Here is a 24,571-nt window from a genome sequence, read left to right as displayed (position 1 = left end):
CGTGGGTAGCAGCCAGGGAGGCTAAAATATCCTGCAGCGCACGGAGAGTCCTCATGACAATGTGAATGGTGCTAAGATGGAGAGAAACCCTGCCCCCCCAGGGATGTGCTACTCCTGGGCCTCGGCGAAGCCTTCCTTGCTCCTCTCCTCCCCGCCCTCACAACCTTCTCCCACTGAACTCGAGCTGCTCTCCTCCTACACGGGTGTCTCTCCTACAGACTTAGAGCAGCCCCACAAGGCCTCCCAGCAATAGGCACTGTGGAAACCCCGGGCTCAGCAGATCTGCACTGGGGGCCTACTTTGTCCACTCAGACACCGCTGTACCAGTGATGCCCCCAGCACAACACTCATGCAAGTTCAATTCAGAAGAAAGGCACCGAACTCCCGGGATTTAATCGCAAACCAGAATCCCACCCAACAGCTACTTTCTCTTAAAAGCTGTTTCAGTAGAATGAAGCCATGTGATGCTCTCAAGTAAACACTGGGGTGAGAGAATATCCCCAAAGACTCAATCCGCACAAGTGGGGTCAGCCAAATCTGAAGACAGGGTGGAGTTACAGTTTATGTACCTCAGTTACTGCCTGATGCAACTGCTTCCCAGGGTAGGAACTGCTTTTAGAACCACAGTCCGGGACCTCTCGCAGCCATAATTCCTGCCAATCCTGATGTCTCTAGGGAACTTACTGATCTCGGGGTTTTCAACAGGGCAGCTCCCACCACGACCCCTCAAATCCTGGACTGAAAAAGCAACCATGCTGGGATTCTCACCCACAGGTGGGGAGATCCAGACATTCTTCCAGCTGGTACACCACTTAAAGAATGTTCTTTGCCTGCTTAGAACTCAGGGCAAACCTGTCATAGTAACAACAGAGAAGATACCTATCACAGCTCCCCGACACTGGTTTTTTGGGCAGCGTCTAATAACTGCCTGCAGCCGTCTCTCAGAACAGAACACTAATGACCCCAATCCAGTGGTGGATTAGCCGGGTCCAGGGATTTGATCCAGTTTGCTGGCTGGTGGCCCAGGCAGGCAGCCTCTCATCAGTAGGCGCCACTAACTGTGTAGCCGCCTGGAAGAGCTGAGGGGAGAGAAGCCATTGGAGGATCCATCAGGACCCTCAAAGCACAACTGGAGAACATGGACCATTGCTTTTGTTGGGAAACTGAGGCCCAGGATGGAAAACCAGCTCACTCTAGGTTGCCCAGTTCTTCAATGGCAAAATCTGGATGAGGGGGATTGGGATTCGAAATCTGGGCTTCCCTCACAAGCCCAGGTCATCTGCTCCTTTGCCTGACGTGGCAGAAGGAGCAGCACTCTCTAGCTTATTTATACTGGGCTCGGGGATGTGCTGCAGTTCAGTGAGGAGATTCATTTTTCTATTTAGGCTCCCTTCGGCTAAAATTAGAGAGAAGAGGTGTTCTCTGAGCCTATCAACAGATGACAGAGAAGCTAGCCCAGGTGCAGGAGTACTGAGAAAGTCAAACTGAAATAAAACCCTTACTACAGACAACGGAAATGGCAAGTCTAGGAATCTGGAAACTATGGGTTGAGTCACTTGTCTGACTCCCTCCCCCGACCCAAAGCCTTGCTCCTTTCCTGCGGAGAGACAGGCTCTCCTCAGCCTCTGTTGCCCTCTGCCCATCACCCTAGAGCACCACTGGCCTCTGGCAGTCGGTAGAGCTTCATGGTACGCTGCATGGTCATGTTTCTGCTCAGGTGGGAGAACTTCACTTCAATCAGCTTCCGTGGGTTTAGAGATCGATGCCAATACCTGTGGGGACACAAATGTCCTATCCTCAGAGGATTCTGGCAAGTCCCATTCAGAGGGAGATGGCATGAAGATCCCCAGATGGCCAGCAGGTGGCATGAGACACCACTTGAGCCAGAGGCACTGCCCTGCTTGAGTTGCCAGAGCTCCTTCTGGATTCTCTTTCTCCCTATTTTTCTTTCTCAATTTCAAAAGCAACGCCTGTTACAGCAGCTGTCTGGGAAAAGGGCTCCTCACTCCTGGAATCAGTCAACGGAAAAGACTTACCAGTTCTCTGAGCATTTACCACCCTCCTCCTCCCTCCTCTACCGCATTTGCCTGGTGTTTTGCTTTTGGAGTTCTTGAGGCACAGACTGTGATAGTTTCAAACAACTTTCTGAGGCCGAGGTTGTCCTTGGGTCACACAAGGATCAGACATGCTCTTTGGCCCACACAATGTTCAAAACACAACTGAGCCATGTAAAACTTTCGGACATTTACCATAACAATCCAGATTTGGGCTCCTCCTTAAAAACTAAAACAAAACCCCAGGAGACTGGCCCCTTGTTTCCAAAGGGCAGGAATGAATGGGAGAGGAGAATGGCTAACCCCTTTGGATAGGGCACGCCCTTTCCAGTCTGCCATCCCCATATCCTCCCCCTTCACTCCTCCCTGCTCCCTCCCTGGCTCTGTAGGCACCCAGCACCCATCTCATCAGACATGAGAGAACCAAGACGCTCCCGGCCATACCCTGGGCTGCAGGGCAGAGCAATGACACACAGTGACACAGCTCCTGCACTGGAGTGAGCATGCCAGGACGGCTAGGGCCTCGCGGGAAGAGGTGATTACCTGCAGGTGCCGACAGGCTTTGGTAGCACCACCCCCGCCGTGTAAACAGCTTGGAAAATGCCCTCCAAGTGAACCCGCCGGGTTATCTCGCGGATCAGAACGGGAGCAACCCTCTTGGAGCGCAGCTTCTTGTGGACGCACAGGAAGTTGATCTCCACCATCTTCTTCTCTCTGAAGAGGGAGAAAAAAACCGTGACGAGGTTTTTAACAGGAAGGTAACCCTTCCAGCACACGTAGCCACCCCTGGAGGGACGGGGCCTTCAGCAGACGTGTTCTGCCACCAGCTGCACTTGGCAGTCAGCACGTGGACTCCTCTCTCAACAGACTCTACTTCCAAAGGTAAGTGGGTCTCCACCAAACTGCGTTATTTGAAGGCACTGCCAGCATCTCTCTGGAGACTCTGCAGTGGCAAGCTGGGGGCGTCCCACCTTTAGCAGACAGGGAACCTCACAGAGTAAGTCAAAGGATATTCTAGGATTGCAAGGGCTTTGTCTCCAATGAGAACCCATGGCCTATGAGCCCAGAAGACTGTGGCAGATGGTTCTGACGTTTCCAGGGAGTAGAGAGCAGAGCTTGAGGCCCTGTGACTATCTGGATGGGAGTCACAGTGGCTCCAGCCCATTTCTGAAGCTGCTCACGTGCATCAACATGTGACTGGTGCAAGTGCAAACACTGAGCTCCTGTTCGGTGGTGCATTGGCCCTCGGGGTGGACCCCTTTCAGCGCAGGTCCCAGACAAGAGAACCAGCAACAAATCAGAGCAAACAGGAGGTTCTTACTATGAATTTCTATCCCCAGGGCCCCAGTTCCCTCCCTTCATGGGACCTTCCTCTTACTTTTGTGGAAGGTCTGTGTACCTTTTTTCCTTCCCTTCCCTCTCAGACTGAGCAGGATGGTGGGGAGGTGGGGTTGCAGGTGGCACTGGTACTTACGTGTCATAGATGTGGATGTTTGCTGGGATGGCGCTGATGAACCCTACCAGTTTACGACTTGAGACCACTCGAACCCCACAGTGCCATTGAGGGAGCCAGCCAGGAGGCCGGAGAGCCCTAGAAAAGACAGGGCTGCCATTGCAGAGCTGCTTGCCAGAGGTTGGGACAGGCTGTCGTCATCCCGAGTTTGGTTCTAGCCTCAATGCTACCACCTCCCTGGGGGTTAACAGCTAAATTCTCTTTAAGGCCGATCCCTCCGGGACATAAATGGAATCGAGCCACAGCCCCTTCTTGCTGCTTAGCCCACCCGGCCTACTCACCTACCAATCCAAGGCTGTCATACTGAGGGCTTTATACTCGATCCAATTTCTTTGTGTTCATTCACTCTTTTTATTTATTAGTTTTTTAAGGAGGGCACAGCTCACAGTGGCCTACGCAGGGATTGAACTGGCAACCTTGGTGCTACCAGCACCACGCTCTAACCAACGGAGCTAAGTGGCCACTCTGTGCTCACTCACTCTTGACAGCTTAAGCCAGAGGACTGGCTTCCTTGGCTCCGAGTCCAGTGGGTCCCGTGGCTGGGAGCCAATTGCAGAGCCCCTGGAGCTCGCCTCCATTTGCCCTCTGGGCTCCATCACTCAACCCTCTGTTTGCCCATTCTTCCTTTCCCTCCCCCATCAGGCAGCCCCCTCTACATTTCAGCCTTATTCCTCTCCCTTCCAAAATGGCGGAGGGCTCAGCAGGGCAAAGCCATTTTCGTACAACCGAGAGCTCAGGAACTGGATAGAAAACGACCCTTCTTTTAAATCTTAGCTCTCATCCCTCCTTCCCTTTTTACATAAAGTCACTATGCAATACACGATCTTTTCTTCTGGGTACCATTTCCACAAAGTCTCCCTCACTCAGTCATGCGATCTGAAATAAGATTTTGATTCTAAGCTCCACTGGAAGCAAGTCTCCTTCAGATGCAGGAACTCAGAAATTACACACTAACTTGACATTCAAAGGTTGGCTTGGCAAGGATGAACAAGCTGATGCCCTGTGCTTGCCCTGAGAGCACGGTTCTGCTCTCAGCCGTGCCCCAGAACCATAATAAAAGCCCTTACAACTCACCATAAAAGAAATTCTGGAGAATAATCAAATCGGAACATGTTGTCATCATCTTCCACATAATTCTCATTGAGGAGGGTGTATAATTCTTTCAGCTGTAGAGAAATACGGAGCTGCCTTAGAGGTATTCTGCCAGTTGGGGGCCAACTAAAATACCCTGGGGCTCCAAGCTTTTCAGAGGACAAGGAAAACTACCAAAAACTATGTTTAATCTCACAAATCCTTTCCATCCCAGGCATGACAGGGACTCTTTGGGAATGAGCACCCTAGTTGTAATGGGAAACTGAGCCACCCAGGGGTAGAGCGGCAAACTTAGGTACATAAAGTGGCAGACAACAAAGAATGTCATCCAACGAACCAACCACTCCCTCCTCAACACAAAGGAATGAATGAATGGATGAACAAGAAAAAAAAAAAGCATGAAAAAAGGGCATCCATCTCGGGGAGCTACAGAGGCTAACTCTCAACCTGCCTGAGAAGCCAAGTGATATTGCTGTAGAGTCTTGGGCCGGCCCCAGAGGCAACAGATTGGGGGGCGGGGGGTGGGGGTTCTGTTCAGACTCGTTCGGCTCAGCTCTCAAGCGAGTCCTTGAAGGCGTGAGGAGGAGCTGTGTCTATACGACGGCAGGGCTCCAGTGGTGCCGTCCACGCCCAGGGCTGCTGAGCCTACTCACCACACCTCGATCCCCCAGGTCTAAGGCATCCCAGGTGAAGCCCTGGGGCAGCGTGTAGGGCTCCTTGCGGATGTTGTCTTTATCAGGCTCCACGGGACCGTGCGTGTTCACCACTTCTCCTGGAAGAAGAGCACAGCCATGAACCTCACCCTCTGCCTCCTGGGGGAGGGAAGCTCAGGTGAAAAACTGACCACAGCAAACTCCTTCTGTCCCCAGGAGCCCCCATCTGAAGAACACTGTGTGCCTGGCAAAAGCAGACCGTCTCGTCTCTCCTGCTACCCTTGGCCCCTAACTGAGGGCCAATTCATGGCAAAACTTCAGAACAATCACTGGGATCCAAGGTGGTTGGTTTTTTTGAGAAACCTTTTACATCTCCCTCTGATTACTGAATGACAAACATTTATCTTGACTATTTGGCCTGCTGCCTCCTGGTTGGTGTAAAGAGTGCTGTCACGGCTCTGGCCCAGGCCCATCGACCTGGATGGATTCAGAAGGAGTTACAACAAGGCTGCTTTTGTGTCAACAGCAACAATGTACTGGGCCCATTCCTGAACCAGATGATGGCATCTAGGCGCCAGGCTGGATCTTGGCCCTGCCAGCCATAGCTTTCGGCAATGTGGGCCAGTTAAATGCTTCTGCCAACTCCGGCCCTCTGTGTTTAGAGCCCTGCAAGTGCCTTTAGGCTGAATCACTGAGTCCACATAACGCTGCCGGGAAGTTAGGCTCCGACACCACACCCCCACCCTGGACAGACACCCTTCCTCTGTGGAGTGTGTGGTGTGCTTGGGGGAACTCAGAAGACATAGCCCCGATTCCCACCCACAGCCAAATCAGACTCATTTGACAAATGTGGGACAAATCAACCACTTCTTTCTGGCTGTTGGAGTTAGTTTCTACAATTTAGAGCTCCTTCACACTTGGAAGAACGCAATGTTCAGCACATTTTGAAAACTGAATCTTCAAAAGGGACCCACTCAGTACACTGCTTGCTCCTAGCATAGGACTCGGTACACACTATGTACTCAATTCATGTCTCTACTGACTTTCAGACTCCTGGTCCAATGACATCATTGTAACGTACAACAGGCAGCTCTGAACCCTCCCAGTAATGGATCCGTGGAGCAGGTGTAGTAGAAATGGCTCCATCTGGTTACGAGCTGCAGACAACGCCGTCAGGACTGGCCACCTACCTCTCTGTCACTCAACACATTTACGACCGCCAACCGTGCATCAGACATCATGTACTAGGGCACAGCCAGGACAAGACAAGGTCCCTGTCCCCACAAGATGCCCTGTCTTCTGGGGAAATATTCAAGAAATGAGACATTACCAACATGCTAAGGGTCACTAACTGGAAAGTGCAGGTGACAGCGGGGACACACAGCAGGGAAGCATCTGGCTAGCTCCTATTTACAATCTGATTCCCCAGGAGGTCTGCTTGGGAGAGAGGTGATATTTTTCTTCCCTAGTTTAGAAACTGGCCTTTGGATTTATTTATAAAGTAGCCCTTGTGAATTAATTTAATATAAGTCAATCTGCTTCCAATTCACTGCCATGTAAAAATGTTTGAGCCTACAAAGCTAAGGCCAGACCCTTAGAAAACACCAAGGAATTCTGCTCTCGTCTTGTCTAGGTGCCAGTCCATTTTCCTTGTCTTATACTGAATTTATACCTTTTCCAAAATACATTTAACTTCAGAATCTTCTAATTTTTTTTTTTCCTAAATGATTTCCATGGACAAGATACCACGCATCAGGCATTATGCACTAGGATATCACTAGGAAAAGACAAGGTTTCTGTCCCTACAAGATGTCCCATCTTCTGGGGAAATAGTCAAGAAATGAGACATTACCAACATGCTAAAACATTACCAAGAAACTGGAGAGTGCAGGCAACAGGGACACACAGCAGGGAAGCACCTGGCTACCTATTTACAATCTGACTCTCCAAGAGGTTTGCTCGGGAGATGTGGTCTTTCCCACTGTACAATCATGCACTGCTTAGCGATACGGATTTGTTCTGAGAAACGCACCGTTAGATTCCATCGTTGTGCGAACACAGAATGCACTTACACAAACCTAGTGGTCTAGTCTACTCCACACCTAGGCTCTATGGCATAGCCTATCGCTTCTAGGCTACAAGCCTGTACAGCATGTTACTGCACAAAACAACACGAGATCCAGCATAAGAGAAAAAGAAGCAGTCAAGAGAAGTGGCAAACACGAGCTGTATGAGGCTGCTGCTGGCGTCACATGGCATACTGTTTTACAACAAACTGTTTTTTGTTTTTTATAAATAGAAAGAACACGCTCTAAAATCACGATAATCAGTATGATAAATACACAAACCAGTAACATAGTTGTTTACTATCAATATCAAATGTTATGTACTGTCCATAACCGTATGGCTGGCAGGACAGGTCTGTTTATACCAACATTAATGTCACTGGGTGATAGGAATTTTTCAGCTCCATTATAGTCTTATGGGCCACCACTGTATATGGTCCGTCGTTGATCGAAATGTTATTATGAGGCTCATGACTGTATCACAATAATTTCAAGGCCAAATCTTTTCATTTAGGTTGGTTACCAGGTCCTTTGTGCAATAAGCATTTCCATTTACTTCTTCACCCCTTATTCATGGAATCTCAGAATGCGCCAGTTCTGTGGCGAGAATGAAACGAACATAGGTGACTTTTAAAAAGTAAAATGATATAATCTGAAAAGGGAGATCAAAAGTTTATTTGGGAGCACACAGAATTGTTATAATTCTAAAACACTTACTGTTTAGGCCTTTCAATTGTGAAGCTAGGATGATTTCAAACTTCGAAAGAATACTTGGTCTCTTTAGTGGAATACAATCTAATTATAACTCTCCCAAAAAAGGTGGGGATGCTGAAAACACAGCACACTTGATATGCTTGTGTTCTACAGTCATTAGCCCCATTTAAGCGGAAAAAAAATAAAGGCAAGAGGCTAGAAATCACACTACCCTAAGGACACGTGAAGGAGAATGAGGGTGACAGCTCAGCCACACAGACCAGCTGATGCGTGTAACGTACTTGCTGTGGGCTGACTCGTGGAAACAAAGGAGTCTCGCCCTTGGACTTGACAGGCCATGGACCTGAGAGGCAGGCCGGTCAGATGCTCAGAGCCTCTTCCAGAACCCTACACCACACACTGCACAGAAGGCACGTCCGAAAACAACAGTACTGAGCCTTGCTATCCCTTCCTGAGAGCGTCAGGGCCCGTGAACAACTGTGTGGCTTTCTCATGAGCTTTCTGGAAACAAAACTGCAGCACTTTCTACACTTACAGGGAGAGAAAGTGAGGCAAACAACAAAGAGTAAGTGGACTGAAGAGGAACAGAAGACGCCCATTACCTAATTCACCTCATCCCCAGGTCCCATTGTCTATGAAGAATGGAGCTAAGTTACCCATTTGCAAATCCCTAATGAAAAATAAAAAACCCCCAAACCCCATCTGATGACTGGGCCACCTGTCTGGCAGTCACCACCAAATGCGTGTGTGCATATCATTCCGAGGCAGAGTGTGTAGCTCTCCGAGTTCTTCCTGCTCCCCGGGGGGAATGGTCACTGGGGCCCGTTACTAGTAATGCCCTAGGAACAGCATTACTGTGACCCAAGCCTTGTTGGAGGACTTAGCCAGTGGGCCTGGGACCTGGGTGACCCAGGCAGTCTGACAGACAAGGTGGGTGGGGTGGGACAGGGTTCTGGAAGAGTGCCTGCTTGCTGACTCATGACTCATAACCATCCGGCGGTGCTTTGCTTTCCAACCCCTAGAAGGGCACACCTCAGCTTACGTCTGGATTGTGGCGAAGCTGTCCAAGGATGGCTCTTGAGCAGAGCTGAAACTTCCAAAGTGCTCACAAATCCCCTGCAAGTTTTGATTCTGAGGTCTGAGTGGGGCCTGAGGTTCTGCCTTTCTACAAGCTCTTAAGCAATGCCCGTCCTGAGAACTACACTTCGAGCAGCAAGGCTCTGCACTGTATACTCCCCACTTCTGGAGTAGATGAATTCTCTCGGGCACAGCTGGCCCTCACCAGTCTCCCCAACCTTCTCCCCAACAAACACACTGTCAAGTCACACTGTTTCTGGAAGGGAGCAGTAACAAACAACCTGAAGGTCCTTTATATTTGGTGTTGGAACACATTGTTTTTTTCAACATACTTTTTTCCAGTCACATAAAAATAGGAGTTGGGCTATCAATGGGCTCAGAATCGTGATGCAACTGCTCCAGAAACTTTTCGTCAACGCCTGCCCTCTGAAGTTAGCCATCAAAGTTAGCTGTGGCTTAGTCTCAGCAGGCATCTCTAACTCTGCTATGTCCAGTCTCTTCTGGAATCTTTTTTAGATCTTCTGCCTGTCCCACTCTTTTAGAGTTCATTGTAGCTTTTTTAAGGGATACCAAACAAACCTGCATACAGTATTCCAGACATTGAACCATCACTGTTAAGCAAAATGTCAAACTACTTTGCATTTAGTAAGTGTGCACTGGCAAGAGATAAGGGGAAGAGGCTGGGGACTCGGCCCATTCCAGAGTTAAACATTTGCCCACATAAACAAGACAAGTCTCTTTTCTATTAAAAATCTATGCGGGAAGATAGACCCATGGGCAGACATCCCCACTCATGCGCCAATGCACTGTTTTTCTTTATAGATTTACATTGGACGATGATAGACTAAAAGAACCATTATTTGTTCTGTGTGTGCTACTGTGCAATGATAAGGTCCCTGAACAATGGTCTTTCTATAATCCATTTGAAAGACTATCCTCTAAAAATAACCACCAAGGAACTCCAGGACTCTATCTACTGTCCTCCCTCACACATTCAGTGCATCACCCTTAGCGTGGCTAGGGCACGTCCCCTGCCCCTGCCTTCGCCTGGGGAAGGAAGCACATCCATACCTAGTTTGGGGACGGGCTGCGTGTCCCAGAACTGGTAGCTTCGCTTGCTGGCCTCCTCCATTGTTTTGGCAGGTCCCTGACCCACTGAAAAGAGCTCAATGGCCTTCTGTATTTCCTGGATCCTCTCTGCTGGCAAAGAGTTCATCTGGACAAGACAAAGTGAGGGAGACAAAAGGCCCATTATGTTAATAAACACTTCTGATTAATGGCAGGTTCAAGAGTTAAAGGGGTACGATTAAAAGAAGTGGTGTGGATCCTGTCCTATCCCAGGGCTCATATACTGTATGACAACTGGAGGAAGTTGTTGAAGATGAGAAATATGATGGGTGGGTGCTTCCTACAGGGTTCTTCCCTTCCTTGTGATATTTGATGGCAAAAGTAACACATGCTCGGTGTAAAATTCCAAACAATGCAGAAACGTGTAATACACATAGAAAATAAAACATGTGATAACAATGTTCATCTCTCAAATATAACCTTTGTCATCAACAGTTTTAATTTGGAAGATAGAGGAGAGGCAAATATAACTTCAGACTTTTTTGCATGCAAGTTTCAAACACACACAATTTCAAGAACTAAAATTGGATTGTACAGTGTTAGCCTACAAACTGCTCTTCTTTAAACACTATGTCTTAGAGACCTTCCCACGAGGCCACAGTGACTTGCCCATTCTAACAAATGAGTCCACGTGTGCACGGACCATATATTTAGCCAACCCCCTACCAATGGGCATTTTGGTGGTTTTGTTCTTTAGTGATACAAACAATGCTATAATGAACTTTCTTGCACATCTATTTTTGTTCACTGGGATATGTATTTCTGCAAGTCCAAGAAAGGAGTCTTTCTGGGTCAAAGGAGATGCACATTTGAAATTATAATGTATACTGTTTACTTGCTCTCAAAAAAGAGACTTAATTAGTACCCCAATGAACAGTGTACAAGAGCGTGTGCTTCTCCAGATTCTCATCATTTCCCAAATCTTAATCTCTGCCAATCTAGGAGGGAAAAAAAATTGCTTTCATTTTCATTTCTTTCATTGTGAGTTTCACCATCTTTTTGTAAAGTGATCGAACATTTATATTTTTCTTTGTGAACTGCCTCATTTCATGACTTTAAATGGACTGATTCATGTATTACAAATATGTTTCCAGTGTACTGTTTATCTTTTGACTTTTACAGAGAAATATAAATGTCAATTTTTCTTTATGGCTTCTGGGTCTTACGTCACATCTATGATTATAAAAATACCCATACTTTCTTCTAGTACTTTATTATACATATATTTTTTCATTTAGATTGTGAAGGAAAAGAAGCATATAAACCAATATGTTTATACTGCTTATTCTAGAATTGTAAGTGATTTTTAGTTTTCTTCCTCTTGCTATGTTTTTCCCTAAATTCTCTACAATGAACTGCATCACTCTTATAAAGAGGAAAACAGCAGGGCTATGTAAATGGTGTTTTGTTAAAATATTCTAATTTCAAAGTAAACAATATTGATACAGGCGTGAGCTCAAACGCCCCTAGAGTCAGAAACAAACAAAAATCCTTAAAGCCCAAGCATGAGCTTGGGCTAGAATTCCTGACTAAAAGACCTGGATAAGCCCCCTCCCGTCTTTAAAATGGGGAGACCCCCACCTACCTTGCAGGGATGTTGAAGGTTTGGGGTTAATTTAAATGAAGTGCCCAGCAAGAACCTAGGCAACATGATGGCCAAAATGGTGGGGTGTTTTTCATAGTGGGTTTGATGTTGAAAACAATAAAACATTACTCGGAGCCGTAGCTCAGTAAGATAGAAGATTCAAGTTGGAGCGTACCATCTGAGGCATAAAGCAAAGCGTGGGTGGACTGGCCTGAGACTGGATTGCTTCTGAGGCTTACAAATGTTTTGCAGGCAATTCTAAAAGAGGAATTATAGATGTGTTTTGAGCTTCCCCCAGGGCCTACTTTAAAGAGGACAGTACTTAATTGAAATAAAAGGTTTTCCTTTTTTAAATGTTTTATTTACACAACAAAATAATCCTTACCCATACCTCGGGGCTTCAGGTATGTGTCAGTCTTAGGTCGTAAGCTCTAGGCCAGTGGTTCTCAATTAGTGGGACTGAAACTGATTCTGGGACTCAGAGTTTGCATGAGAAAGACTGAGGCACTCAGAGAACGCATGCAGTCCACCAAGGGCTGCGTTAAACAGAATAGGCCTGTCTTCCCACAGTGGTGGGCACTACGGGAAAGGCTGAGAACCACTGCTCTAGGCAGCAGGGGCTGGCACAACGTAACCACTCTCCAGCACCTTGCACAGCATCACATGCAGTCATGTACCTGTGCATTCTGGGGGGGACACCATGCTCGGGGGTCAATGTCTAACCCGCTGTGTCTTTTAAGGTATGACAGCAGATTCATCGCCTAGGTCTAGGGCAGCAGAGGACAGCAGAGGGATCCAGCTCCTCCATCTTGAAGTAATACCAGTGGAGATCGTCAATCGAAACTGTCCCTATACACTTACCCCAACACTCTCATCTGAAAAAGCGACTCCCGGTCGCAAGAAAACAGAGCCTTCTTGTTACCTTCACAGGCTGGTCCTGGGCTGAATCGGTCTCACTGCCTTTCTCTTTCTTCTTTTTTTGTTTCTTTTTCTTCTTTTTGGCTCCAGTGTCATTGGCTGGACTCAAACCACTGTAAGACAAGTAAATACCGATGCAGGGTTTTTAAAAAATCATCTGTTTTGGGCTACACTGACAAAGAGCTTTCTGTGGGGACAGACCTTCCTTAATCGAGCCTGCTGGCTTCAGAAGCAGACTGGAGGAGGATCCAGGTTCCCAGAAGGGGCATTTAGAGGACACCAGAAAACACAGCTCTCCTCCCCGCTCCCACCCGCTCCCAGGGAGGGAGTGCTGTGCAAGGAATGTCCTATTTGTTTGAAAGGACCTTTTCTGTTCTTATTTTTATTTTATGTTTATTTTCTTGAGGTGGCCAGGCTGCTGGCACCAAAGGCAAATGATAACTGTTAACAGGGCATTCATACCACCAATACGTCCTTAGAGCCCTAACGTTAAAAACATGACAGCCAAAAGTGGTCTCTGTGGCAACCCTTCTTCACTCCCACTCCCACCCTCCCAAAGCATTAGGTTTAATGAGTTTCCCCAGCAGGGTCTAAATCACAAAGCAGTATTGGAAAGGGAAGAAGGAACAAGGAAAAAGGCAGTTTAATGTTGCTGTGCTCTGTGTCCAAAATTGTTCATCACGAGCAATGCCTAAATCAGTCCCATGCAATCGAGGACAATTGTCAGCAGGCTCAGACTGGGTGATCACCACAGGCAAAACCCAGCACCAGGAATCTGAGAAAACAACAGTAAAGCACCCAGCCACTCCTGCCACAAAGAGATTACATGAAACATGTGTGTGCGTGTGTGAACATGGTAACAGGGACTTCCTCATGCCACTTTCTTTCTGTGCGGCATACCCAATGCAGCAAAAAGTTTCGTAGTCACATTTCTGTCATCTTTTATTATCATTTTCTGTATTGTCGCTCAATATTTTTATTGAGATACAAATCATATATATTTTACTGTGTTTCTTTGACATTTTCCATTCGTTTGCTCCCAAATGTTTTCTCCCAATTCTTTTTAATTTTACGATACTAGTTTTGGTTCTGGGTTCCCCTCATTTTATTGATTAATTTTAAGGTTCACCTGATAGCCTGCTTTCCTAATTACTGATGTCGTTGGTTTCTGCCATGTCTAAATTGATGCTGGCATTTTCAGTCTGGGAGTAATTAATGCCTGACATCACTCTGCCATGCTCCCTGGAATTCTTCCATTAAAAAGTCAAAATTAGAAGTCCAATCTGAGAGTACTAACCTGCACGATGAGCTAAGCTCAGGGCATTGTTTTAGTTACATATTCTAGATAACCAATTTTCAAAGAATTAACAGCGGAAAATACATTTTCCATGCCATTACGGTCAATACCATTTAAGCTTTATTTTATAATTCAGAAAACCTTCATGGTCTTAAAATGCCTTGGGGTTATTAAGAATATTAATTATCACCGTACAGCAAGTGGTGTGTGCCGGGAGAAGGCGATCTGTAACCCTGTCATGCCATTTCCTGTTGCAGAACGTCTTCAGACTCATCTCTTCCTAGTCCTGGGAGTAGCACTCACATCCAGACTTCAGGACCTTAACACTTGGACTCAAGTTATCTCCAGCCTTTACTGGATCTCCCTGACTTCAGTCTTTCTGCATCATCTTATACTCTCTACCGCTGTGGGACTCACCTCTGTGAAAACGGCTTTGCATGTGTACCTCCCATACTTGAAAGCCTAGTGACAGCAGCTCCTTAGCCTGGAAGGTCTCAAGCCCAACGTTTCCCTTGGCCCATGACACTCAGTTCCTATGTAGCTCATACATCCTCACCTGCCCCTGCTCTGGAATAACTGTGCGTGCAACCCACCTGTCCAGGCCTCTCTTTAGGCCGCTGACACAGAGACTGTGGAGTCAGGAAGATCCAGTAAAGGCTGGAGGTTACTTCAGTCCAACTGGAAGCTCATGAAGTCCCAATGCAAGTGCACTCCCTACGTATTAGTTTGGTGCAAAAGTAACTGCGGTTTAAAAGGTTAAAAATTGCAAAAACCGCAATTACTTTTGCACCAACCTAACAGTATATTAATGAGACACAGAAGGCATAAGGCAGAAGGATGACCAGTGAGTGACATTCAGAGGGGAATAAACTCCTTAAAGCCTGATGCACAGCAAAACCCCCAAGGCCATGGCAGAAAAACAGGAACCATAAAGTCACTTATGGCCTGAAGATTATCTTTTTCTCTGAATAACTCAATTTTGTTATCACACACAAGTCCATCTGCAGCCTATGACAACTCTGTGGTTTTCTTATTCCAGAGGTAGTCTCACTCCTCTGGAACACGTGCAGCATCATGAGGTTTAGGAACTGGTTGATGTTAGGAGACAAATCAGCATCCCATTGTTGACACAATTGATAAATCCTTATTCATTTCCGCGTATGGAATGAATTCTCTGGTCCCTGTACATGAATCACAGTAAGAATTGTTTTTCCATGAGCTTTGACCCTGAAGGTCAAGAACTGTAACTGGCAACTGCCACTCCCGGGCCTCGCCGCTCTCACTGACATCCGGGGGCCCAAGTGAACGGGGCATCTCCTACCTTCGTTCCCACCCCCGACAGTACAGCCTCCAGGAGTCTACAGAGTGAAACACTGGAAGAAAGCTCTTCATCTTCTCCAGTTGATTTCTCAATAGAACGCGGTGAGCAGTGTCACTGCAAACATGTCATCACTAGGTGTCAGATTCCATGCTGTCCGTGTACAATGTGCATATACTGCAGCCAGACCCTGTGGTTTAGGAGTGAGTCTAAAGGTGTTTCTGAGTATCAACAGATAATGCCTGAAACAAATTAAATGAACCAATCCGCTTCCTTTATAATTGAGAGAGTTTAAGTGAGTCTTCCTAATAATGGGAAGCTGGGACCCCATGGGGCTGGGCCTTTCATTTCCACATCAGCCAGGCCTTGGGTGCAGGTTGTCTGGAGAGAGAGCATCTCCTGGGGAAGGTACTTTCCTCAGTTGAGGACAAATCCTGGGCAGAGGCTAAGCTATGAGCGAACAACAGGCAACACTCCCAGCATGGGGGGTGAGGTAGCCTTTGGTTCCTGCACCAGTGTGTCCACCACCATTTTTGTCACTTACACATGCATGCACTAAAAACACTTTACTTTTGCTTTATTTTAACTTTATACAAAACCATGTGTTTTCACATTAACTATGTGAAATATTCTGGTACTTTACTCTCATGAACTATTACATTTCTAAGGTTCTTCTATATTGGTTAAATGCAATTTTAGTTAATTATATTTTCTTTGCTGTATGGTATTAAATCATGTCAACATACAATAAAAAAGAATTGTTTTTCACTATTTTATGGAAAAAAATCAAAAAGGTCAAGGTAAAGAATTGCTACATATTAACCAACTGGTTACTTACTAAATACAATTTCACATAAGAAAGATAGAAGAAATGACTGCCTCCAACTTTAGATGTCTTTACAAGTGTGCAAAATCACTAAAAAACTACCTTCCTGCTGTTGCTCTTGCTAACTCAGTGGAGACACTTCTGTGTAGCCATCTCCTCAAGGACCCCATTTTTGTGGAAGGATCTTGGGCTGAACGTTTGTCCCGTTTTATGCATTAATACAAGTGCCTAGCAAACTCCAAGACTCAAACTAAAACCACAGAGCTAATTTCATCTTCCTTGTATTGGCTTGAATTTGCACAAGCAGCTACGAAGCAACAACCCTGTTTCAACTTGTACATTAAGCATAGAGACAGCTGAAGAACAAAGGGGAATTTTTTTTAAAAAAAGAGTAATTTTTACTGAGCTGGCAGGTATTGCGCCACATCCAAGAGAACACATTATGAGTTCACCACGGTCTTCTAGTCAACACCTCAAATAGGAAGACAACTGACTCAGAGAAGAGACTTCCCAGGAGCTCACTAGGGTTAGCTTTCAAGGTAACTATGATTATTCTTACGAAACCAAGTTCAGAGGCCTTGAGAGTGTATCTTCAAGAAGCATCCTAGGAAGCCAATACCGTTTCACAGCCCAATGGCCTCAGCTTGGATCTGGGGAGAACCCATAGAAGGACCCCCCAGAAGCCAGGCTAGTCCTTCTCTAGAACTCTGGCGTCGTTTCTAAAAGGACGTGAAGCCCCAGGACACGCTGGGATTCTACAAATGGACACAAAAAGCCCTGAGTTCCTATGCCTGCCAGTCCCCTTAGGATACCCCAGAGACTGGCCTGAACGTTGGAACACAGCAAATCAAAGTCCAAAAAGAAAGAGGGAGAATTAGTGAAATTTGCTTTCTTTTTTGGGAGGGGGGAATAGTGTGTGCCTGAAAAAAATATGAAATTTGTATTCTAAAGTTGATCAACTCAAGTCATTAATGAACAACAACCTAACAAACATGGGATGAATTAGCAAATGACAGACCCAGAAACAGGAAAGAAAAGCAATCAAGCAATGTCATTTTTTAATGAAGGCCAAAATATTCTAATTTCAAATATATAAGAAATCCAATGGATGCTCTGGTAGAAAGTCAGGGCTGGGGGAGGAGATGGAAAACGAACCTCAGTACTTATTTCTAGAGACAGAATGCAGCGCCAGGGTGTGAATGGGCGGGAGGAAAGGGCAAGCTGACAGATGAGCAACAGGAGCACGGAACTTCCAGCCAACATGAGCAGTGAGTGTCTGTAACATGGGCTTCCCCTCAATCCCAGTGGATGACAAAATCCACTCAAAGGTGTGTGGCTGAGGAACAGTGAGTGGTTACTGTGGAAGCTAAACCACAAGAACTGGAAGGAATCTCAAGGCCATCTGCGTTAACCTGTTGTTTGTGGAAGAGAAAACCAAGGCCCACAGATGTGAGGCAAACTGGTCAACAGCTAACCAATTAGCACCCAAAGACAAGCCCCCAATCTCTAAAGACTTGGTGTATTCCTCCCCCAACATTACAGTCTATCCCCTGGGAGAATTTACCTGAGAATCTCCAAAGCCAAAAGAACACTGTTCCATCACACTGGGCCCTAAAACAAATTTCCGTGTAGTAGAGGAGCAGGTATTAAAGGCAATGAGGAGAGTGAGCCATGTTTTATCCAGAAAGCCTCCCTCCTCTGCCTACTCTAGCTCTCCTCGATGTCTAAGATTATTGATGAACCAGGGGACTGTAATGGTGGCACTAAACCTTCTATTTTGAGATTTGGATCTCTGGTATAATTCGAATTAGTAAGTGTAATTTAGCTTGGGACTTTTTGAAAGCTTTCTATGGTTCTGCTTGCTGTACATTTACTAGGCATACCAGTTTCAATGTTTCAGTTTACTTCGGCCAAGTGCTGGCCCAGTGACTTGGGAAAGGTTTTGCATCTGTATGGGATCCACTCCTGGCTCCAACTTACATCTACATACCGTGTTTCCCAGAAAATAAGACCTAGCTGGACAATCAGCTCGAATGTGTCTTTTGGAGCAAAAATTAATAAAAGACCTTATTTTAATATAATAGGCTTATTTTACTTTACTGTAAGACCAGGTATAACAATACCAGGTCATATATATATATATATTGCTTCCTGGCTTCCCAATGAGAGTTAAAAATGTCCTAAGTGTAGGGACCACATCTTTTACAGCTATTTCCCACAGCACCTCTCATTGTGCTGAGCGCACAGAGTTAAGAGTTCAATAAATATGTGCTTGACTGATGCTTTCCAGGCATAACAGACTTAAAACTCTTGAAAAGCTGGAGCCCAAAAGAGGGTCAGAAAACATCTTCAGTAATGTTTCCACAGGACAGCTGTGTTAACATTCTATGAAAGCAGTGGACATGCTGTGCTCTTTAGAGCCACTGGTTAAGATTTTAAATGATCAAAAAAAAAAAAAAAAAAAAAAAGATTTTAAATGATCAACTTTCTTATTTGTTGTCTTCTCCCTCCTTAGGACCTGTCCTATTCCTATCAGAGTTAAAACAAAAAAGCTCCACTGTAACTACTTCAAATGATTCCAATGCCTAATACAGACTATAGGTTTAGTTTTGATTATGAGATCAACAGAAGAAAAAAAAAAAGAGTTCAGAAAATGAAATTCACAATTTTCGGTCTCTTGTTTTCTACCCCCAAAAACTAGAAGTTAAATCTTTGGGCTAAAATTCAAAATTTCCTAAGAGACTTAGTAAATAAATCTGAACCTCTAATATCCTTTTGATTCCACTTTTAGACATCAGGAAATCCCTGTGCAGATTAATTTACTCATGAGGTACGATCCCTTCCCCAGCAATCCTATTAGTGGGGAGGTGAACCAAGTAGCATTGATAAGCGTGCCCAGGGATGAACCACCAGCAGCTGCCTATGCCCTGTACTGCTGGGACTGCAGGGACACTGAATGCAGTACCCCACACTCTGCAAATGTCCACCAATCAGTTATTTATATAAAAAACTGCTTGTGAATCCCAAACAACAGGAAAAATAAAAACACTTTAGTAAGGCTAAGGCATCCTAGGAGGCCTATGAAAAGAACAGTAGGTTGTGGGAAGGGATTACAAAAGATTGCTTTTACTGCCACCCTCTGCCCTCCCTGTGATAGCCAGTTTTAAGAGTGAACAAGTCAATTCCTGTCACGGAGGAAAACTCTTTATTTAGAGGTCACAACAGCTCTGATATACTTAAAAGTTTAAAATGGGAATGAGACAGAAATGTAAATTCCACGTCCTCTGGGTTACTTTGGCAAGCTAGACTGTAACCTGGCAACTCCATAGTCAAATCAAATGCTGTTCAGAGACCATTTTCAGTAATTTTCTGAGCAATGACTCAATGCTGGCAACAATTGCACACACTAGAATGACCTCCAAAAAAGATATTGGTCTATCAAGGAGAGTTTAAAGGGGCCGGTCACATCTATCACCAATTGGCTTCCTAGTTAGGGAAAGTCCATGGGTTACGGAATGGATCCAAAGACTGGACTCCACTCCCCGAGTCAGGATGTAGAAGTCAATGCAGTAGGGGAAAGAAATCCAGTAAAATCAGAATGGGTCCTTCAGGGTGTCAAAGGGAGAGGAGAAGATGCAAATCCCCAGTCTCACCACAAAAGCTAAATCGGTTACAAGAGAAGTCTAGCAGAGATAATCCACGCGAACAGCTTAGCACAGTGCCCGGCACAAAGTAACAATAGCAAGAGACAGCATTTATCGAACACTTAACAACAGTGTTCTCAAGGTTAGCAGCAGTAGGAAAATTTAGGAAGCAAGGACTGACCGTGTCAAAGAACTTTAGTTTCATTTTTTTGGGAGCTCTCAATAGAAAATACCATGTCTTGTGTGCCTTTAAATGCAACAATCACAAAAGCATCTTCCTTGAGGAATTGGAAGAGAGGCTTGCAGGGCTGAGATTTCAAATAAAAGGTTAAAGAGGAAGAGCTAAAGAAGCATCTTCCTAAAGTTACTGAATCTATGCTACCCAAATCTACGGACTCCATAGGGAAAGGGTTAACTGCAGACTTAGTAAAGCTGAGAAATTTTAGAGTGAGCACATTAGTTAAACAATGTGAAAAATCAGCAAAACTGGTTTGCCACGAGCAGCAGTCTCCCTGAAATAGGCTCTCATTTACTTTTCATTTCTTCTGCTTTCCAATCTCTTCTCTTTGAAGCAGCTCTTGATTAGTTTCTTTTTAATTGCCACTTAATTGGGAAATAAAATTAGAACACTTATTTGATACCAGTGATGGGGTTTCTCTTTTCATTTCTGCTTTGATCTAGTTTTGAAAAACCAAACGCCGAAGGGAGAACTTCAGAAAAAGAAACTGGAAAGATTTCTTCTTTCCAACAGACAGATGCAGCCATAAGCCATCAAATAAATATGCAAAGAATCCCTTGGAGAATCTGATGAATAAAACAAAAGCAAGTGAGGACAGCTTATGGAATTCCTTTCAAAAAGACCTTTCCTTTTTGCTTAAGTTTCTTCATAAGGGATAATATCTCACAACGAGGAAGTGAGGAATACTTGTAAGAACCCATTTTAATCTGTCCACATGGGGTAAGAGAACAGGATGGAAAAGAGACCTCCCTTATCAAAGCGTTCTTGACGATGGCTTACCAGCATCTCAACGGTATCAATGACATTGCAAAGTAAATTCCAAAAGAATCCTAGGAACAAAACAGTCTAAAGGTTCTTTCTTGTTCCAGAACACTCAGGTGAACTTTACTTGTTTGGTACCCCCCAATTAAAATCTGGCAGCTCATAAGGTTTATTCTTTGTAACTCTCGGAAAGCCTTTCACTAAAAACAAGCCAATTAAAGCACAGAGATGAAATCATGAACTGCAGGGGGATGCGGCACAAAGATGATCTTAGTCTGACTCTCCTCTCAGTTGCTCAGGGGAACTTATGTCAGGCAAGTAACGGGGGGAAATACTGCCTTCCTCTCCTCTGTTGAGTGGATGTTTTAAAACAATAGCTGATAAAAAAACTGTAGACAGATACATATATGTATACCTATACACACAAACATACTGTATATGTATGTATGTGCATACATATGGGTTTATATGTACATATGAAATTTATACTCACCAAATGTTTAATTATGGAAGAAACACATGACCAGAAAAGTCAAGAACTAAACTTATACACAAAGGAACATAAGAAACTAACACAACTGCACTTCCTATGATTCCAGTGCACGAATGTAGCTCCTTTCATTAGCGTAAAGCACTGTGAGCGCATCCTGAAAGAAAAGCCTAAGAGAATAAGGGTTAGTTTGAATTATCTGAATCTAATAGCAAATATTATACTTTAGAATCAAAAACATCGAAAGAAACTATTCCCCTTCAAGTCTTATATCACTTTTGAAAACATTTTAAATACAGAGGGTCCCAAAAAAATGTATACACATATCAAGAAAGGAAAAAACTGTATTAATATATACTGATAATAAAAGATGAATACAAGTCACGTTTGACTTCTGCAATTACAGGAGGTGCTCAAAGTGGTTACCATCAGCTTCCAGGCGCTTCTGATTACCGCAAACTACTGCTTGAGCAACGTTGACCAAAGTGTTAACATCTCTTAAAATGTGTACTCTCGTACATTTTTTTGGCACCCCTGGTATTGTAAGACAAGAAAATTTCCAAGAAGCCAAAAAACAGTGGAAAACTTTCACAGTAAATTGGAGAATCCTTGATTTCTGCAGGTATTTCATAAAAAGTGTAGCAAGGCCTACAATGACACTTATTTGGGGAAAGAAAGTGTATATATAAGGAAAATCTTCCCCTCAGTGAGGAGAAATGAAACTCCATCAACACTGGGCTAAGGACTTTAACATCTGCCATTCATTCATCCAGCAAATATTCATTAACACTAAGTGCCAGGAATCTCAAAGACATGAACCCTGTTCTAAGACACCTTACAGTCAGGAGAGGCAGGGGCTGGACACATGTTATTTAACTACTGTCAAGATAAAAGCTACAAAAAATACAGTATGTGTAAAGGCAGGGAGGCAGCTGGGGAAGGAGGACAGAGATTTGAAGACAGAATAGGAGGAAGGGGGGGAGACCAAATTCCAGATGTTATCTCATTTAATTCCCACAACTGGAGGTTAAGTTTACTATTAAGTATCAGCACCAGGCTTTGAACCCAGAATTGAATGGCTCTAGAGTCTATGTTTTTCCCACCGTGCCATACAGCTTCTTCCCCAAACCGTTTCCTCTGACGCTTAATGGAAAAATGTTGACTCTATCTCAGAATCCAAATGCCAGAACTAGGCTCTGTCCTCCAGGCTGGGTCCTCTGCTTTTCACCTGCCACCTCCCAACTCATTTACTATAAAGACCTCTAGATTTGGGATGCTAATGAACTTAATTTGTTCACCCAGACCATAATCATACACAGAAACAACAACAACAACAAAAAAGAAAAAAAAAAACCTTCGAAGTTTTTTTTAGATTTACCACTTTGCTGTACTATAAATAAAACACAGAACTTTCTGCCAAGCAGTTTTGCAAAATAATTCATAGATTATAGGGAACAAAACTAATTAAAGAGCTATAGACACTGATCAGGGCAACAGTTTGGCAGAGAAAAACAAAAGCAGCTACACAAAGAGCAAAGAAGCTGTACTTTCACTTCTGAAATGACTTCTAATTCAACAACTCTCATCTGTGACTGGGATGTCTCCTCAGGGCTGCACTTTCCCTTCTTCCTGTTCCTATTTTCTCTTTCTCAGCTCTTCCATTGTTAGGAAACTCACCCTTCGAAACAAAGCTTTTATTACATTAGATCTGTTGTGAGTAATAGCTAAAGAATAGTCTTATGAAAACCAAATTGGACAAGCTTCCTCTTCCTCTACATTCTTCTCATGTTTAATGCTGACTGAAGAACATAAAAGCGAGATCTTTTAACCTAAGGATTCACCACAGGCAAATTATAAATCATTTACATAATTCTATGTTCTCCCGTCTCTGCAAGGTAGCAGAATTTTTTTAAAACTTTACCCAAAGACCTCTACCTCCTACCTTTACCTCCAGGACTACCATCAATACTGCAAATGACAAGATGGCTATGAAAATCAGACAGATCACCGACACAGCAAGTTATACATCCAAAAGGCTCTCATGACTTTCCGTTTAAAAACATATTTGTAAATATATAAACAGGGAGAGTGTCAGCACCAGCCACTGTAACAATGAAGAAAGAGGAATGACAGGGTGTGGCTTACAAGAGTGAACACTGATGTGGAAATAGAACTCAACACTCAAACGCCTGATGCATTTCTTCTGCCCAAGAAACAGATAGTTGCTAGCAGGAAAAACCCTAACGTACACTATTCAAGAAAGACCATTACTCAATTTCTTGAAGCTTGAGGCTACTTCGCAAAGTTAACAAAGATGCTGGAAGAATTATATACTGTTTAGGAAACTTATGGATTATGTGGAGCAACGGACACCTTACATCAAAACATTATACAGTAATTACGTAGGGTTTATAAGGTAAGTTTGTATTTTGAGATTCTCTGGTAGTGACATTTTACAACATAATTATGGTCTGAATAGCCTGGTGAATTTCCTCATTGAAGGTGAACTGCAGCGAAACGTTTTATTATTCGTTTATTGCTAGTCACGTTGTTCACACAACACCTCTATAAGTAACGTTCCCTTTGAACTGTAGTGTTATATTGACCCGTGTTGTGCCATCGAAAACTATCGTCCAACAGGCTCTTTTCCCCAGACGCGCCGTAAGCATATGAGTGGAACATTACACAGAACTTTTATATAATAAAAGTATTCAATGTCTCCGACCCTTAATATATGAGCACCCACCCTGGTAAATGACAAAGACAGCAACCAATCGCCAGGCAGGATCCCAACGTCTCAGCCAATAAGATTATGGGGGTGGGGTTACACTAAGCTCCCGGTGACTTCCCCGCACCCCAGAGACCCAGGTTGTGGGGGACTGGATGGGAATTGGACTCCGAGGATCTCGTTACCCCCGGTTGTAGCTGTTGTCCTCCTCGTTCTCGCAATCGCTGCAGTGCTCATGGCCGTTTCCGTTCCCTTCCATCATCTGCGGCCGCGGAGGTGCCGGCGACTTCACTGCTGTCTCACTCTCGTCCGCCATCTTGAGTTGCGAGAGCCGGCCTCCACGCCTCGCTACATGGGGGGTTCCTATTGGACATGGGGAACTTGCGCTATATTCTGGGTTTTGTAGTTTTTGTGGTGAAGGGAACCGTAACTAGGAGCGGCTCATTCCCAGGAAACCGGAACAAGGTA

At 44.7% G+C, this 24,571-nt stretch overlaps 1 protein-coding gene across 1 annotated transcript in view; it reads right to left on the bottom strand.

The window, feature by feature from the left end:
- The window catches only part of NMT1 (N-myristoyltransferase 1), a 28,588-nt gene extending 4,126 nt beyond the window's left edge, over positions 1–24,462 (bottom strand). The window contains exons 1-8 of the mRNA XM_019752207.2: positions 24,289–24,462; positions 12,805–12,913; positions 10,241–10,385; positions 5,313–5,431; positions 4,642–4,733; positions 3,529–3,645; positions 2,598–2,768; positions 1,664–1,772 (exon numbers count right to left, since the gene is read on the bottom strand). Of these exons, the coding sequence (XP_019607766.1) occupies positions 1,664–1,772; positions 2,598–2,768; positions 3,529–3,645; positions 4,642–4,733; positions 5,313–5,431; positions 10,241–10,385; positions 12,805–12,913; positions 24,289–24,419 (993 nt within the window). The 5' untranslated portion in view covers positions 24,420–24,462. The remainder of the gene's footprint in view (positions 1–1,663; positions 1,773–2,597; positions 2,769–3,528; positions 3,646–4,641; positions 4,734–5,312; positions 5,432–10,240; positions 10,386–12,804; positions 12,914–24,288) is intronic.
- Between the last annotated feature and the right edge of the window lie 109 nt (positions 24,463–24,571).

This window comes from Rhinolophus sinicus, linkage group LG15 (genome assembly GCF_036562045.2).
Source record: "Rhinolophus sinicus isolate RSC01 linkage group LG15, ASM3656204v1, whole genome shotgun sequence".
Classification (NCBI taxonomy): Eukaryota; Metazoa; Chordata; class Mammalia; order Chiroptera; family Rhinolophidae; genus Rhinolophus; species Rhinolophus sinicus.
The sequence above is the reverse complement of the archived record's forward strand: the minus strand, read 5'-3'. Positions and strand labels throughout refer to the sequence as shown.